The sequence below is a fragment of the Cyrtonyx montezumae genome, unplaced genomic scaffold, assembly GCF_038088225.1.
Source record: "Cyrtonyx montezumae isolate F1298 unplaced genomic scaffold, pur_monq_1.0 scaffold_4, whole genome shotgun sequence".
Lineage (NCBI taxonomy): Eukaryota > Metazoa > Chordata > Aves > Galliformes > Odontophoridae > Cyrtonyx > Cyrtonyx montezumae.
The window spans coordinates 14,347,096-14,365,376 of NW_027072045.1; the positions used below are offsets into that span (position 1 = coordinate 14,347,096).

At 49.2% G+C, this 18,281-nt stretch overlaps 2 protein-coding genes across 2 annotated transcripts in view; one reads left to right on the top strand and one right to left on the bottom strand.

The window, feature by feature from the left end:
• The window catches only part of SEC31B (SEC31 homolog B, COPII coat complex component), a 109,327-nt gene that overhangs the window by 68,517 nt on the left and 22,529 nt on the right, over positions 1 to 18,281 (top strand). The gene's annotated exons all lie outside the window — the stretch shown is intronic.
• On the bottom strand, positions 959 to 17,722 carry SCD (stearoyl-CoA desaturase). The gene is made up of 6 exons (XM_065746097.1): positions 17,631 to 17,722; positions 13,917 to 14,193; positions 7,861 to 7,991; positions 4,518 to 4,723; positions 3,110 to 3,342; positions 959 to 1,922 (listed from the first exon to the last, which is right to left on the bottom strand). The coding sequence occupies exons 1-6, from the start codon at positions 17,655 to 17,657 to the stop codon at positions 1,723 to 1,725; spliced, it is 1,074 nt and encodes a 357-aa protein (XP_065602169.1). The 5' UTR covers positions 17,658 to 17,722; the 3' UTR covers positions 959 to 1,722.

The following is an 18,281-nucleotide window of genomic DNA, read 5'->3' on the forward strand; positions in this document are numbered from 1 at the left end:
CTCCTCATCGCAGCCCTCAGCTGGAGACTGCATCGACCCCGGTTGCCAGAGCAGAGGGGCCCTGCTGATGAGCAGTGACAAGGCTGCGGGAGGGAGGGGAAAGGAGAGGAGGACTGCCCAGCTGTGCTATGAGGAGCAGGGCAAGGGGCCGGGTGGATGAGCTGCCTCCAGAACTAGTAGGGGGGGGGGGGGGTCCTAATTTTGGGGGGTGGTCCCTAATTTGGGGAGGGGGCGGGGTCCAATCTGCTCCAACATTACCCCTTCCTGGTCACCTCTCATGCTTTCCTCCAGTTCCATCCACGCGTTTAAGCAACACAACTGATACTACTGCTACGACTAATGGCAAAAATAAAAGTGGATAATGATGGGGGGAGCTAAGGAGGAAAAAAAGAAAAACATTCAGCCTGGTGAGGGGCCGCTGCACCCACTGCCCAACTGCCTGAACTCCTGCTACAGCCTGTGCAGCTTGCAGGAAACAACGCCCACAGGAACTCCTTTTTCCCTACACGCCCTACAGCTCCTGCCCACGCTGTCTCAGGCTCGGGTGATATAACCGACCTTTGCACTGCCTCACCACCCGCGCTGCCTGCATAGCGGGACAGCAGCCTGCTCACCAGGCTGAGCAGCAAGCTGGCAGTCTCAGGGGGCCAGGAAGCAAGCTGCGGGACTAAGGAGGTGCTGTGTACTCTTCCTGTGTTCTCTTGGGAGTGCATCCCCGTTCCTCAGGGAGCTGGGGACTGCAAAACCCCTCAGCTCCTTGCCACCTCGCTCCATCTCAGTGTTTGTCAGGCACTTGTTAATCGACCAAGCAGAACTCATGCAGAGGGAGAGACCTGCTCTCTAGATCTTCCAAGATGTCCACAGACCCTCCTGAGCCCACAGGTGCTCCCTTGCCACACCAGCCATGTCCCCTGTGTCTCTGCACCCACATTCTGGAGCATGTAGGGACACTTCCTCCAGCAAGTAAAGCAGCTTAATAGAGCAGTGGAACTTTGGTTTACATCCTTCTCCCCCTCTCAATTTTGGCACATCCTATTTGCTGGCAAAATCTCGGCAGCATCCAACAAAACCACCCAAGACCTGCCTGGAGCTCTCAGACACCTTTGGTGCTCTCCTCCCACCATCAGAGGGATGAGAGGTGGGGAGGGGGAGAGCACTCCCCATGCTCTGCACCCAACTGTAAGGGAAAGGGACAGGGCTGCTTATCCCAGAGAGCGGTTTAGGCATGCCATGCATCAAAAGCCCTTGAGAAAGGAGGGACAGAGGGAAGAGAGGAAGCAATTTTGGGGAGACAGTCACACTGACTTTGGCTCAACTCTTTAGATGGATAGTATGGGCATCCCTCAATGCTGCGGTGTGCAGCCGGCTAAAATGGCCTGAGCTGCTTCTCACCAGCTCCTCCACTGGGGAAAGGCAGGGACTAAGCAAAGAAGAAGACAGGGCAGAGGAGTTAGAAATGAAAATGAAAAGGGGCAGGGGAAGAGGGAAAGGGGTGGCCTGGTGTTAGGAAGGCAGAGCTCCAGGTCTTAAATACATCACGTAAAATACACCATGGGAGGAGGTTAAAACTCATTATCATTATCGTAAGCAAACTGGTAGCATTATTCAGTAGTTAGTAAACAGAACATTAAACCTTTGTCCAGCGTGTTCAGGGGGGTCAGGAAAGGAGAAAGGGAGAAAAAGGAGGAAGGAGAGGTGTGGATGTGTGTGTGAAGTAGGAACTCAGCCGCTCTTGTGACTCCCATCTCCAGTCCGCATTTTCCGGGCCAAGATGACCTCCCTGGAGACCTTCTTGCGATCGCTGGCCAGCCCCAGGAGGCACATGAGGTCGATGAAGGCTGTGGTAAAATTGAAGCGCCAGCCAAACTCGCTAGTGGAGTAGTCGTAGGGGAAAGTGTGGTGGTAGTTGTGGAATCCTTCTCCTGCAAAACAAGACCATGGAGAGGATGGGCAGAGCTCTAGGCTAGGGCCCGTTTTACTTGGCCCAGAGCACCACAGTTCTGCAACAGGCTCTGGATTAAGTCTGCGTTGCTCTCTCCTCTCAGCTCAGTTTCTCCTCTGATCTACCCCCCATCTCATTTGGGCTCAGTCCAGCACTAGAGGAAGCCTGTGCTGGCCCAAAAGAGGTGATGACAGCAATAGAGTTATGAGACTTTGGAGGAAAATGAGCATGCAGTGAGGAGGCTAGAAAGGTTCTGGTTCACAGACTGCACTAATAAACTGCGGGAATCCTAATGGCTCTTCTTCTGCCACAATGAGATACCTTCTAGTATAAGTTGAACTACCAGACAGATGTGCATCAAGTCCATGACAAACCAGGAGAGGCCAGTCAACAGTCCTAATGCCAAAATCCAAAAGGTATTTCCAGATGGGAGCAATGCAGACAGACCTCTATTAAGCAGTCTACATCAGCCAGTTATCCTCTGCTCTGGAGAGTGTTAAGGTGGGCTTCAGTGCCTAATTACATTGCCTGAACTCCTGCTCCTACCCCCTGGCTTTCCACAGTTAAAATCCCTCCCTTCTAAAAATTCATGAATAGATCTTTCAGTGATGGGAATCAGTGCAGCCACAGTAATATACAAGGATACATACCAGCTGAGATTTGAGTTTAGGGGAACAGATATGGTCAAATGCTGACTTTACGATATACTTTCCTAGATTCTCAGCATTTGAGAAAATGCATGAGATCTGGCTTGTCTCATCTTCAAGTAACCCCAAATCACTAGCCACGCTAAGAGCACATACAAATATGCATCTGCTGGTTTTCAAGATGATAAATCTAAGAGAGATAAGCAGAGAATGCAGAACAAATTTTTTGGTCTGGTAAACAGGGCAGAGAGACCTTGGAGCAAGGTAAATAAAAAACTGCTATTGAGATAAGGAGGTGCTAAGTCTAACAGAGTCTTTTCCAGGCTGCAGAGAGGCTAGTGGAAGCTGATAACCCCACTGCCCTTATGTACTCACTGACTAGACTGGGAAACACCTCCACATACAAAAGCTGCGTGGCAGGGAGGGAAGGGTGCTGCAGAAATGAGGACACCTGACTTCACAGAAATCTCCATAAACAGCTGCAGCACCAGCAGTGAAAAACCATGGATGTTGAACGTACCTAGGGCCCCCACGCTGACCAGCGGGTTCTCCCGTGGGTTGATGTTCTGATCATACGGCCGATTGCCAAACATGTGAGCAGCACTGTTCACTAGCCAGGTGGCATTGAGCCCTAAGGTGTAGCGCAGGATGGCTGGAATTAAGAAGCTGATGATGATGGATTCATCCCAGAAGTACCAGGGTACTACAGTGGGCAACGTGAAACACAGCAACACCACGGAGGGCTTGTAGTATCTGGAAAGGAAGGGACCAGGAAGAAACTGTTCAGTGGCAGAGGCAGGGATGGTTCAGTCCTCCCTTGGGAGATTTCACGTTTGTCTGAGCCATACAGGGAAAATCAAGTGCAGAAATATCTCAATCTTGAGCCCCATATCTTTTACCCTGGGTGCACAGAAGCCCTTGCTGGAGACTTCCAAGCCTTGTCTCTGAGCAGGAGACTTGCCCTCTTTGTCACAGTGTCACATGTGTAGAAATGACCCCATCTCCGTAAGTCTAGACACCAGTTGCTGCTTTTTTCCTGATCTCCCATTTATCCATTAGCTGGTCTCTACAAGGCAATGCTACGTTTGCAGAAGGTCTGTTCTTCAGCTCTGGCCCCGTGCTGCATCTCCTCCTTGCGCTTGGCCCTGTCTGCCAATATACCCCACAAACAAGTGCAAGCAGAGGACGCTTGCCCCGTTCAAATAGCTGCACATATTGCGTCTCTCTTGCACTGGAGGGATGGGAGTAGGGGAAGCTGAGCCACCCTGGTGATCCACAGGAGAAATCCAGGGCACAAAAAGTAGGAGAGCATAAACTGCCTGGTTCATTTGGGACTGAGTTGGCATTCAGTGTCCCATTCCTGTGGCCCTGGTGACAAGCTCATCTTCTCCAAGGATGAGCCCCGGTACAGCCCCAGACAGATGACAGACACCTCATACAAGAGGCACAAATGAGTCAAGACTGTCCTTCTAGTGACTGCCCCTCTCCTGTCCCCATTTTCAACTCCTTTCATCTTTTTCCAGCAGACTGATGGGAGGGAGGCAGAGGTGTGACCTGGAACATGAACCACAGCTTCTCCAAGGATGGCCCAGAGGCACACACAGGTGGGTTCTGGGCCAGCTCAGGCAGCAGCTGGACTGTGGGCAAAAAGGCATGAAAGTGCTTTGTGGTGAGAAATTCAGCCCATGCCAGTGAGGTGCTACAAGACTGGTAGGTAAGAAACGGGTGTGGGAGGTCTGGCACCCTGGCACCAGCTTCTAAATGCTTCCTATAGAAGAGGCACAGCTGACTTCCCACAGAGCTTATCTCATGGCAGAGCCTCAGGCAGACCAAGAATTCACATTTCTCACGTGACAGCCCAGCTCCCTTCATTCTCCACCAAAGGAGCTCCCTAGCCTGCTTCTGGGGTCCCACATCCCACTACTCACCTCCGCTGGAACATCACCACTTTGTCAGCCTTTAAATCACTCAGGTCCAGCTTCTGGCCCTTCTCTATGACATCTGGGTGCTTGCGTACCAGCAGCCAGCCGATGTGGGAGAAGAAGAAGCCCCGCATAGCGTTGTGAGGGTCTGCATCTGTCTCGGAGAACTTGTGATGGACACGGTGGTCCCGGGCCCATTCGTAGATGTCATTCTGCAAGGCAAGATGAGCAGAAATTTAGAGCTAGGGCTGGAGATAAACAAAAGGGCCTAAATCCTATTGACATGGATGTCTATTAGTCGTTCGATCTTTCTTTAAGATTCGAGGTTTTTGACTTTTAAAGCAGAGGTTGGATCTTCTTTGTTCTGTAACATTTGCTTCTTTGATGGGTCTTCTTTTTCTCTCTTTTCTTGCTGTTGTTTTTAATTAGTTAACTTTAGGTCTTGGTTTGCACATCCTCTACAGCATCACAGGCTTTGATTGGCCTGTTTGTTCCCCCACCCCACAACAGCCAGTCCTAACTGGCCAGTTGATGCCTCCTCCCTCACACACTCAGCACACACTGGTCTCTTGACCATGTCCCTAGAGCTGCCAGTAGGTATTGATCAACCTGCCCCTTAGCTCCACTATGACATTTTCCATGGGTCAGTCTGCCTTACATTTCCTGGGATTGCCAAATCTGTTTGACCTGGGGGCAATCCTGTTTTAAATTTTTTTTTCCTTCTTGGAAATCAAGCAATCTTAAAAGATAAGTCCCTCTTTAGAAATAAACACACAATTTCAATGACCAGTTACCAAAATTTGCCCATTCGTTTTGGGCTATGAAATCAATATGGCTTGGAAAATGTCAAAGTTTTCATCATTTGTATTACAAAACTATTGTTTTGGCCACTTTTAAGAATGGATTTCTTAAGAATGAGCCTATATTCATTCCTCTTCAGCAAAATCTTGATTTGTTTAAAACCATGCATTGCAGCATCCTAGAAAGCAAGAAACATATCTAAGGAAGTATCTATTTCCTCTGTTACTTCAGAGACTCCTTAATCTCATTACTACATAGGACTTATATTAACTATGCCTTCTGCTGGAGGTAGGAGGCACAAATCTTTAAAGAGGCCATGTTCTCCAGCTGCAGTGTTGTACTTCCTCATCTTTCATACCACGTGCACAAACACATATCAGAGATTTCAAGGCAGAAAAGGCAGAACCTTGATCCAAACTTCATCGTATGTCTTTTCTACATATCTAGCCCTAACTGCAACCTTGACTTTCTCAGGTCAGCAGGTGAAGCCTCAGATAGCCCTCTTTCCTTGGGAGTTTCCAGCTTATAGGCTATAACCAGAGGGACTTCTGCTGCACTGCAGCTGTCTGGTCTTGATGATGGAAGAACCAGACAGGGCTCAAATTCTCTGAAACCAGAAGCCACAGGTCTCTGAGCAGCCAACAGGCATTTTCTGGACGACCTTAGATAAGACCATCTATGATCTTTTCTGGCTTGAATAATTACCAGTCTGATTTTAGAGCTGCTGTCAATAACAGGAATGAGCTAAATCGCAAATAAACCTTCTCTTGATCTCGTTGAAAGTAACTATTAAAAGAAAAAACTCAAGAGGAATGGTACTGAATTTTCAGTAAAACTCTGAATTAGCTCCTATTGAAGCTGGAATATCTGTGTATGTCTCATCTTTGTCTATTCCCAATAACCATAGCTCATCAAATTCTTTCCCTCTTCTGCCCTATAACCCTGTGAAGGATGATCTTTGTAAGGGACTGTCCAATACACAGCAACCTGGCTCATTCCCATGCTGAGTGCTGGACCAGTAGCTGGAATCAATAGCTTGGTCCTTCCTCTTCTTCGTGAAAAACTGATTTGGTACTAACAGAGAATGGGAAAGTGAACGGCATTTTAGAAACCTTTCCAAGACTAGAAAAAAACATTCCCACCCTGTTCTGATTACACGTCAATGAAATTATATCCTCTATGGCTGTGTGGTGTACGAAGAGACATAGTGTCTCTAAAATAGCTGGTCCACTTGGGCTTTACCTTTCTCTCCACACCTCAGCTGGAAAATTACTTAAGGGCAAAGCACTGACACTTTTCTGTGCACCTATTTCTAGCAGAAAGTGCCACAGCCTGCCATGCTACCCACTGCTGCCACCATAGTTAGCAAGCCTGTATGAAATCCCCTCAAGTACAATTGGAGGATGGAGTTCCATTAGATCTGCCTCGCAGCAATAAACAGGAGAGACTGACAATTCTTCTGTACCAATCCAATTAGGGTTTTCACTCTAACTTCTTCAGGGCCATCTCTGCTACTTTGCACAGTCCCTAGGGACTTCACTGCTTGTTTGCTTTTGTGGATGATGAAGCCCTCTCAGGAGTGATTAGGCAATATCCTGAGGTGCTTATCAGCTACCTGCAAATCAGTTGGGTCACTCTGAATGGGCCCAACCCTCTCTCCTTGAAACATCACTGCCCTGGGATGATTCTTTGGAAGCTAGTGTCATGACTTCATATTAGGGTTATTCGCAGCCATCAGTATTTCAGATCAAAGAAGGACACCCCTAAATGCTCAAGTGCTTGGTCTTTCTGCAGCAGCAAGTTCCGCAGCCTGGTTTTCCAGTATGTGCAGAGGTGTCCCACTCTTGTCAACAACAGTGCAGAAAGAGGAGGGCGAGGCCACCCAAGTACCAGAAGAGCACTTGGCACATCCACACCTCCTTCACAGATCCTCCTAAGGCAAGTATTGGAGAATGCACTTGAGGGAAGTATACATTCCTGCTTTGGAGAACTTTTCCTACCCTTGAACTTGGTAAGCAGTCCCCGCCCCCCATCTCATTAGCAAGGTTCATCTCACAGTCACCCTTTGAAAGGGCAAGGTGAAGACAATGCGATGGACTTCAGCACCACAGTGTTAGATGGAAAGGACAGGTGTATGGGGACTGCTGAGTCACAGCTTAAACCACTGACTGAGCACCTGAAGGAAAGACCTGGTCAGCCCTGGGAGCACAGGTGAAGGCAGTTAACTCACCTGTGCTACCAGAAGGGGTGGAGCAGGGCTCCACTCCTCTTAGACCTCATTTAAGGGCTGACTGCCACTGAGGAAAGGTCTCTTGTTGGAGATCTCTCCTTTTGGAGTTCTTTCCTTGCAAGATCCTTGGAGATGGGTGAGCATTCATTGTTCCTTCCTTTTGTAGCATCTCCTTGTTTGCACTGGTTCTATTGGCCTTATGGCATGTTACTTGCTAAGAAAAGGTAGTAGAAGAGAGGAACCTGAAATTGTCTTGTGTCCTGTACCTGAAGCAGACTCAGAGGAGCACTTCTTTTGGCACAAAGAGCAGTTGCTTACCTGGAAGGCCATGGAATTTGCAATGGTCAAGAAGATCCGCAGGGGCAGTGTGGCTTTGTAGGATCGATGGCTCCAGAGGCGGTGAGATCCAGCTGTTATCCCCAGAGCACTCAACACAAAACACAGGATTGCTGGGGAGGAAATAGAAGTGTTGGAGTGGTTAGAGCAAGTCAGCCTCCAGCACAGTTTCAGGCAAAGCAACAGAAAGGGGAACCTTTCCCCCAAAGCTGTGTAATCCAGAGAAGAACCCATGTAAAGCACATGCTTAGGCAGTAATATATCAACTTGAGAGTGCAGTTACTTTGGTGCAAAGCATTTCTTCTCATCAGACAGGCTCATCTGGGAGGAAGAGAGGTGTATCGGGATGTGACTATAGGTCTTGGGACAATGGAGTTATCACAGGCTTCCTACACGATGTGGGGTAAATCACTCCTCATTTTTGGCAAGGTAGGTGACTCCTTTTCAAGACTTGTCCCAAGGGTTGGTTTCTTGGCTTAGTGCTGTCTGGCAGGGTACATAAATTGTATATAGTGACTGGTTCCACACAGCCTTGTGGAGACAACTCTGCAGTCTACCAGAGAGTGGCTTCCCACATTCTTCCCTTCAAGAATCTCTTTCCTATCTCTCCTGTTATTACTCTTTTGTATTCTTTTAACCTAAAGGTGGTAAATTATCTTAGAGTTATTTAGTAGGACAACTCAAGCCCGGGTTAGGCTTTTCTTCTGTTCCCTTCTCTAGTCTGAGCTGGCTGGAAAAAATATCTAACCTACCAATCTAATGAAAGCTCTGGGAGAAGGGATGTCTTCCTGCTTTCCCAAAGGGTAACTCCATACTTGGCTAAAAAAAAAAAAATTGTGGATTTCAGTTGATATGCTTAATCCTGCAAACAGCTCCTTATTCCTGCAAGTAGGCCCATTACTAAGGGTCACCAGTATGCTTGACAGTACCATATCTTTATAATTAAAAAAAAATACTCTTCTAGAAATGTGACTGAAATCAGAGATCTGAGACACATGTAGGACACTGGTGCCCCGTTCCTTCATTCAAATAATCCAGACCTTTGACTCTGTTTTGAATAATCTCAGACACTGCAGCAATAACTAAACCCACTCCTGGATGTTGCAGACACTCCCCATTAGCAGTAGGAATGTGACACCATAATTCTCCCTTGGGCATAAGCTGCTATGCCCTGCAAACCACATTTCATAAAACCTCTGGGTAACCTACTGTGCACATCTTGGCAGCTGAGGTAGATTTCCAAGAGTGACAAGCAGTTTAAGGCAGAGGTGAGAGCGGTATCCCTCCAACCTCTGCATACTCTGAGAGGCACCAAACAGGGAGTCCATAGGAAAAGAAACAATGGCAGTTTGCAGTGGATGTTGGATCAAGGCTGTAGGGGTAACTTCCTAGGGAAGGAGCTCAAGTTCCCGCTGTAGGGCCAGTAGGTGTGAATGAAGGGTGAACTGGGCACAGAGATGGAACTGTGCCATCTTCCATTATCTTTAATGGCACTAGAAAGTAAATACTGGGTTAGGTGAGTACAGGCCCTACAGCCTAAGCTCAGGCTTCCCTTTCTCACTTTCTCATTAACCCTCATATGCTGTTCCACAACTAACTGTAACTCCATGCAGCCTTTCCTCTGGCCCGTATGCAATAGCTGTTGTTTATCTAAGGAGTAGAAGTGTTCTGTGGGAAAGAACCTGGTTCTCAGGCTATGAACACATGGCACCCATATCCACAGAAACCTGAACTCTTCTTGGGGGCTATCAGCTCTTTCAGACATACGTATAGGTTATGACAGTGATAACTGGAGCAGGAACAGGATATGGACAATGAGACAAAAAAATGTTGGTAAACAGAGGAATCGGATACCCTGATGATTCAGAGGGTTCACCCCATTGAATGGATGACTATGACATAGGGAATGAGCATCTCACAGGGGATGAAGAAGAGCTTTTCCAAGATCACCCATTAAGATGGGAATTGAATGGAAACAGGGAAAGTAAGATAAAGTAGCCCAGGCTTTCATAGCTGCCTTGTCATGTTGCCCCAAACTGAAGAACATAGGCACTCCATCAGCTGAGGTTTCAGTGTCATGTTTTGTACTGTGACATGATTGTGGTTTGAAGTATACAGTATCCAAAAGATTGGCATATCCCAGGTGATGTTGCCAATGACCCATTCAAATGAAAGACAAAGAATTATGACCACTGGCAGTAAAATGCACTCAGTGGTCCAAACAATGAGTCCAAAAACATTTCAGATTCAGTCATGCCTATATGACTCAACAGCCTTTACCTCTTTGCGACTCAGATTCAGACCTCAAGTTATGATGGGAAGCTGGGAATTTGCTAAAGGCATTGTCACCAAGGATGTTTACATGAAGATGTGTCCCTCCTCCCACAGGTGTTCTTGGTCTTCTGCTGAGAGGGAGGGAGGGAAAGCTACAGCTCTAGATAGTTTTCAATTTGCTTCCCAGTCCAACTAATCAGGTTGTGAGTGAGGATAGCAGACAATTGCTGCTTGTAGGAGAAATAAATCAATAGTAAGGAAATGCATGCAGGCTGCATAAGAGGAACAGTGTTTTGAAGGAGCAATAGGAGCTGCTGTTGCTAAACTTTAACTTCCCTGTCTGGCAAAATCAGAACTTCCCCTCTGTACTCAGCAGAGAAACACTGTTGCCTGCACATCATGCCTGGAGAGGATGCTAGGTGAGGTGTTGCCAGAAGCAGCATTTATGAGAAAGTAGCAACAGGCTTCTGTAAACGTTTTGCTGGAGATTTTCAGGCTGTCCAAATTATCCAGCAAGATTTTAGTTCAAAAAAGTAGCAACCCATGTTTCTGCCACCATTGAGAGGAGCCAGGTCATCAGGGGTTAACACAAACATCACTGTCTGATGCACCTGAGGGCCCGGAAGACAACATGCAAATCATATTTTGGAGGTGTGAGCAGTGAGAGAAGGAACTGTCCATCCCCTTTGCATCCTGCCCTTCCAGGCTCAGTCTGACAAAGAAACAAAATCTGCCCACAATCCCTTAAAAGTCTGGACCAGATTTTTGTTAAGTGTAGTGGAGAAGACAGTGATTAAAAAGGGGAGCTAGCAAGAAAGTCACAGCACTGGAAGGGCTCAGAAAGCTTTGGATATGGTGAGTTTTCACCTGATCAACAATCCCAGCTTGTTCTGGGAAGCTCTGTACCAGAAAGAGATCAGGGGATACAATGCACACAGCAATGCAGAACAGCAAACAATGATGAAGGCAGGGCTCGAGAGCTTGGGAGACAAAGAGGAATTAGCACACAGAGAAATGAAAACAAAAGAGGACACAGTCACCAATATAACTGGTTTCAGAGGGACAGAAACATCAAGGAGACATTGGCCTAGATGAAGAGGATTCAAGCAGAGGATTGCTCCTTATAAAAAATACAGTAGGTAGATCAGCTAACAGACACCACAATAGAGAACATCTGGGGCCACATTGATTTCATATTACATGTATATAGCTTAAGGAGTGATCTAAACAAAGAAACAAAAACCAGCCACTCCAAAATTACAACTGGGAGAGTTGCTCTGCCATGAGCATGTGGCTTGTGGCTGGGAGCAACAAAGTCCCTGCTATTCTTTCTTTGTGTGTCAGAGGGGAACTGTAGTCCTTTCCTTGCTGGAAAGGTAACAAGACTGTGAGATGACAGTCAGTGAGGCCCTCTATGTCCTGCCAAAAAAAAAAAGGGGATGAGCTGAGGCAGAAACAATGCAAGAAAGAGCAAGGAGCCCTGTTGTGAAGTCAAATCTACAAAGAAAGTGTCCAAGCCCCAGAGAATGTGCCCTAGAGAAAAGCTCTATCTGGACTGCAGGGTGCAAAAAAGGGTGGTCCTTTTCCAGAGGATGTGGTCTGGGATGGGGAGCTCACTGGAGCCACTGCAGCTCTGTTAACATAAGATGGATTTTCAGCTAGTCCAAAACAATGCAGTTCCTCAAAGTCCATGCTCTTCCCTTCCCAGTGCATGAAGGAATCATGCAGTGCCTCACAGTGGCTGGACAACTGCTGGCACTTCACATCAGAGCTGGCTGAGGGAGGGGAGTGAGTAGAACCAGGAAAAAAAGCAGGACAGATTCCCAAGAAATGCCATAGGATGACATACAGAGACATTCAGACATCCTGAACAAGCAGGTGGTTGCAAGGACACTGCCGTGGAGGCCATTTTGAGGATAAGACTGGGCTTAGCAGAGTGCAAGGCATCATTTACCTTCTGAGATGCTCAAGCCCACTTAAACATCTCAGGGGACCTCAAGGAGAAGGGCTGGATGGATTGGAAATAACAGCACAACTCAGCAGACATTAAACTGGTAGGTAAAGCCCTGAGGCTGTCTGGCTGGGGGTTGGATGACCAGAGCTGCCAGCATGTTGGTGTGAGACAAGTCAGCAGCTCCTGTCTGGAGGCAAACGCTCAGGAAGGGGACTTCCCACCACACAGACAACCCAGAAACACTCCTCCAATGTTGTGCTGAGGCTGCGTGTTCTGCCCAGCCCTGCCAGCCCCAGGGAAAAATGCAGCCTGTCCTTGAGGCCTGTCAAGTTTTCACAAGGGAAAGGCCAGCATAGTTTTCTTTCATAACATCCCCGTGAAAGGCCACGCTGACAGTGCGGGAACAGAGAACACTGCCTCTGTTTCTGCAGATGCTGTAGCCAGACTCTTGAGTTCTGTGGCATCTGGTGGGCTCATCCCCAGGCTTCTGACTGTGAGATGCTTGGGTAGTTGGGGAGGCACAAAGTCTGGCAGCCTTGGGAGCCAGCTGCAATGCTTATAGCTCACAGCCATCAGGAGAACAGACTGAGAGCATGACCCACCCACGGCCCTATCCAGCAGGGGCAGCAAGGCAGAGCAAAGGACTTCTCTGGGGCCTCTCATGGGCTGGCCAGGATGTGTTCCCATCTGAGCACTTCACAGGGACACTGCTGAAACTAAAAGCATTGCTGCCACGCCAGCAGGTCTCTGAATATGACTGGGGCTTCTTATTTCAGGATGCTCTGCTTTGCAGAAAGGCAAGGGTTGGATGCAATCTCTGTATCTCCCCATTGGGAACAGTTTAGCTTCTTGAACCCTCTGGGAGTCTATATAAAGCCTCATGCAAAGTGAAGCTCCCCAGCAGCTTGGGCCTCAGTCCCAGCTGTCTTTCAAGCTGTCAAAGAAGTCTGGCTCCTACTCAGGGATAGGTCTCAGAAAAAAAAAAAAGATCTTCTCCTAGCTACCTTCTGCTTGGTTGTGCTTTCCATTGGAATTTGCTGCCTGGAGAGCCACTTATTTATTTTTTGAAAGCTGTCACACTTAATTCTGGCATGGTGGAAGCTAATTGTGCTATTGTAAGAATGATATGAGTGAACATTTACTTTCAGCACAACTGTATTGTCTCTTTCCCCTCACAAACACGTGGAGTCTCAGCAGACTTGCAAAGGAACAGTTACTTTGGGCAACAGCCTCTCACCAAATTCCCCATATCTTCTGTTCCCAGTCACTTCTGAATGGGCTCTTGCTAATATCTTCCTAACTTTCCGGGACTGTCACTGTGCTCCATCAAGAATGTGCCCCCTTAGAAGGGGCTGCACGTTCACATGTGGGTTACCCCAAAGCCTAGCAGACTAGAACTGCTCTGTGTCCAGATTTATTTTCCCCCCACTCAGCATCAGGAATGTTTCTGTGAGGGTTGAATACTCCAGAAAACTGGACCCCTACTTCTGCCAGTTCCCATAGTAAATGCCTGCCAAGCGGAGGTCCTCCATGAGCCACCAAGGATGCAGTATAAATGTGCAAAGTTCCTCTCTGTATCTTGTCTAATGCCCCTGCACCAGGTTTGCTCTTCAAGCAGCCTGGCAGTCCCTGTCAAATCCTTCTCTCTCACAGGAGACACTAGCACATCTTCCCATAACTTGCTATGAAGCTGACTAAGCATCTTCTAGACCTCCGCTTACTTCTCCTTCTTGAAGCTTGGAGAGAAAAAAAATCCCACCCAACAACCATGTTTGCAGATACTGAGAAACAAGTGGAGAAATGTGCTTACCCCATGCCAAGGTCTGGATCTTTGCAGAAGGGATCAGCATCAGCCCGATTATGGCCCCTAGATGCAGCAGGCTCATGAGGATGATATTCCTCCAGACATATTGTAGAGGGGGCTTGGGGCCTTCCTTCTCACGGTAGGTCTCATCAAAGAGATCATCTACCATGCCTCGTTCTGCTGCCAAGTCGTCATGATTGAGTAAGTCCTTCTCCACGATGGCATTCCCATTCTTGGTCACCCGTGAGGTGACAATGGTGGTGCTGGAAGCGGAGGAGAACTCCTTGGAGAGATGGATGTGTTCAAGAAATGAAAAAAGGGAAAACAAAAAAAGAAATTGGTGGTTACAAAAGCAGCAGTGTAGTGATGGGTTGCAAAAGGGAGGGGGCTTTTTCTTTCTGGGGGTTGGAGGTGAATGGTGAACACCATGCAAAAGGTGAACAAAAAGACTTGAGAGCCAGTCTTTCATCTGTCAGTGGCTTTGGTGAGTTCTTTTGCAGGCTGCAAGGATTTTTATTTTCCTCATTTTATGAGTGGGTGGTTTTAAGGTGGGCTTTCAGTCTGGGCTTGTGCACAAGCAGACAACAATAAAGGAAATCTTGTGAATGAGCAAAGAGATGGGGGAGAAATATGATCTGAAATAGGATATGTATTTTTTTAATTCATCAGGCTGCTCCCAGCCTCCTGCGTCTTTGTGTTACCCCACTAGGGATCACAAGGTAATGTCAGGAAGCTCCTTTGGAGAGCCTCTTTGTGTCCCCATGCGTCCCCACTGAGGCTGGGATGCAGCAGGATCTCTCACCTACAGACCAGTCAGCCCCACAGCCCCCACTTCACAGCTGCTGTTGGGCTTCTTATCCCTCTCTCACTCTTCACCATGCAACCTGAGGCACGGGAAGGCAATCCCATGAGCTGAGGCCACCAACGCAGGGACAGGAAGCTTTAAGAAGCAAGCTCTTTGGATCTGGCTCCCGGCTCTCTCCTGTAACCATGACACAACATTCCCTCTCCACATGCTTGTTTGCCCTGGCGCAGTGACAGCCCGCCCGAGCAGGCACACATGACGAAAAGAGCAGGCAGGACTGACCCTCGTGAAACAGGTCACTGAACCCTGAATCACCCACTTCCACCTTCATCCTGACAGCTGCGTGTTTGCTGGCACTCGCACCCTATCTGTGAGCTCAAGCCCAAATGCATGCCTGGGCCTGACCCGGAGGTGCCGTGCACGTGGACTGCAGGTGGTGGGGGAGTGCTGCCCAGCCCTGCCTCCATGCGTGGGGCCGTGGGCCCGTGCTGTGCACCGAGCTGGGATGCGGCCCAGAGGGAGCTCAGACCCTGCAGAATTAAAAGCAGACTGAAGCCCAGGCAGCTGGGATGCGTGAAGGACCACCGCCATGGCCTAGTTTCCTGAGGGAAGCATTAAAATCAGGCCAGGCAGCTTACATGGCCACTCCAGCTCCTCCCTTTCCCAAGGGCAGAAACTACAGGGTTACAGGCATACCTTCCTATGGGGAGGAGCTGGCAAAGCTGGGAGATTCCTCACATCTGGGAAGTGAAATGACTGCTAGGCAGGGAGCCCTCTAAGCTTTTCCTTCTGCAGTTGAACATACCCCAGTTAGAAAGATAAACCCTGGACACAGCTGAGCACCCTGCTGCTCCCAGTGAGCCCAGACACCGCTGTGCTGGGACCACCAGCCTCTACATCCCATCCACTGGCTATCCCTCCCTGCTTCTCCAATTAATGTCACTTTGAGGGTGTGATACTCCGAGCTGCTGAAGAATTCAGAGGCAATCCCTCAAAGAGAGCTGTGAGAAATGGCTTTTAATCCAGAGATTAGACAAACAGAAATCCTGCCCGTTCCAAAGTGTCAGATATTCTCATCTGACATTTTGGCAGGAAGGCACAGTCTTCCTCCTTGGCTGGAAGACAATCTACCAAAAAGACTGAAGACTTGTCTACGCAGGAAAAATTCCCAGCAGAGATCTGGTGGTATAATTAGACGGGTAATATTCCCCATATGGACATGCTGCTTCCACAATAAGAATGTGGGGTTGGAACTGCATTTTTCTCCTCTGCGATAGATTATGTCACAGTCAGAGTTACACAGGAGCAGAACAGGAGGCAGGAGAGTGCAAAGGAAGCAGCAAAGAAAAGAATACTTATTTACTGCGTTGCAGTAGACAAGTGAGGAATTTTACCAACATACCTTTGCTGCTAGAATTACACTGATATCAAACAGGTCATTTCTCACATGTAAACTAACCTTAAATCAGAAGGGCCATAAAACGGCTGTGAAAAACAGCTCCACCATTATAGACCTGGTGGAAAGGATTGGGAGGAGGAGGGAGGGTAGAAGTGGGCAGCTATTAATCTGGAGACCAGGGAAACAAGGAGGAAAAAAAAAAAAAAAAAAAGATGGATTTTGTGTCCTTTTAGGCCACAGTAACTGCTGCAGCACCTACCAAGGAAAATGGGACAGGAATTGATCTGGGGACTACAGCTAAGAGGGGGAGAGCATCAACTAAAGCATCTTCACGAGCTCCCCTCCTTTCTGAATGACTTTGCAGCTCTCATCTGCACAACAGATGTGCTCCCCATCTCCACATCCCCCACCACGTACCCTACCAGCATCAAACACTGCATAGGTGATCCTGGCAAGCAGACAGCGCTACAGCCAGCTGCAGCTCCAAGGGTTCAGCCCAGGGGCCCCAGGGCACTGAATCTCAGGTCCTGCATATTTCAGTATGCACAATGTGACCCAGGGACAGGATTCTCCAGGATATACCCCAAAGTACACGTCAAGACCAAGGAACGTGGTCTGAGCATGCCGTCCTTGGCATCCATTTCAGGTGGCGAGGGAATACAATTATTTACAGCACAGCATCCCTGGGAGGTCACAACAGCTGCACAAAAGGATGGGAAGAGCCGCCACGTGCTGGTGACAGGCAAGGCAGGGGGCTGTGGTTTACCTCCCGTTCCCCAGCACAGGGAGAACGGGAAAGGATGAGAATGCACGAGCAGGAGCATCAGGTTTAGCCCCTGCATCCCTGGGGAGAGTGACGGCCATGAGGCAAACAAGAAATAAGCAAATAAAAACTCAAATGTTCTCTAACTCCACATATCTTCCCGGTGCCAGATTGCTACTCAGGCTGCCTTTTGCCAAAAATGGGCCGTCTCCCCATTGTATGTTTGCTTGGCTTTGGCAGTGCAGACAGTCATTCATTTCATCTGGGCAGCTGGCCGCTTTCACCTTGCGTCTGTCCTAGAGACGCTCCCTGCTGCAATACTTGGCTTAAAAACGCTGCGAAGTGAGAGCCCTTTCTTTTCGGAAAATAAATAAAAAATACAAACCACAGTCCGAGCACTCCACTCCTCAAATCCCCACGACCTCATACCGCAAAGGGCTTATCCCCCGCTAGCAGCTTTGGGTGGATGTTTCAAAACAAGCCCGTATTTCACGCTCAGTCTATTCGAGAGCTCTCCCCCCTCGCCAAAACCTCTCCGGGCGATAGGGCTGTTGTTTGTCCCCGTTTCATTCACCGCCTCCCGATGGGGCTGAGCTATGCCCTACGAGAGCACCGAGCGCCTTCGCCTTCCGACTGAGAATTGGCCCGCGCCCCCACGCACGTACGTGTGCCGCGGACACGCGTGGATGCCCGGGTCGCTCCCTTGAGCAGGGAGCAGGACGTGGCGAGGAGCGGACAAAGCCCTCCGCTTACCTCCTCCTGTAGCAAGTGCGCAGGCATGTGGCTCCGTGTCCCTGTCCCTCAGCGACGGTGCGCGGATGTCCCCGGCGGCGGTTGCTGCTGCTGCTCCTCTGCTGTTGGACTGCAGCTGCTGTCGGCCCCTCGCCGGGCGACTTGTGCGGCTGGTGAGGCGGGTGCGGAGGTATTTAAGCGGGGCCGGGCTCTCCGCGCCCCGTCCTCCCTGTGACCCCCTGTCCGCTGCGGGATGCGTAGGGTCAGCGCAGCGGGCGGCGAGCCGCAGCGGGGGCTTGACTCTCGGCGTGCCCGGGAGGGGAGGCGGGGCGGGCTGGGGGGCGGGAGGAAGGATGCTGAGGAAGAGGAGGATGGCGAGGGCCAGGCTCTCGCATGATGCCTGGCTTCTTTTTTTTCTTCTTCTTTTTTTTTTTTCCTTTTTTTTCTTTCTTCTTTTTTTTTCCTCCCCCTCGCGAGCCGATTGGCTGAGGGAAATTTGGTGCCACCTCGGCTTGCCCTCGCCATTGGCTGCCCGCAATCTGCTGTTCGCTCCCCGCGGCGCGCACCCTGCGCGGCCGCTGCTGCCGGCGCGCACCGCTCCGTGCGGGGCTCCGCGGAGCAGCCGTCCCCCCCGGCACCGGGTTTGGCCGGAGAGAAACGAGAGGAGTGCGG

Coding starts and splice junctions, on each gene's coding strand:
- SCD (XM_065746097.1), bottom strand. CDS start 17,657: ATGCCTGCGCACTTGCTACAGGAGGAG. Junction 4,724..7,860: donor CAAATTCCATGGCCTTCCAG/GTAAGCAACTGC, acceptor CTTGCCTTGCAG/AATGACATCTACGAATGGGC. Junction 1,923..3,109: donor GGTCAGCGTGGGGGCCCTAG/GTACGTTCAACA, acceptor CTTGTTTTGCAG/GAGAAGGATTCCACAACTAC.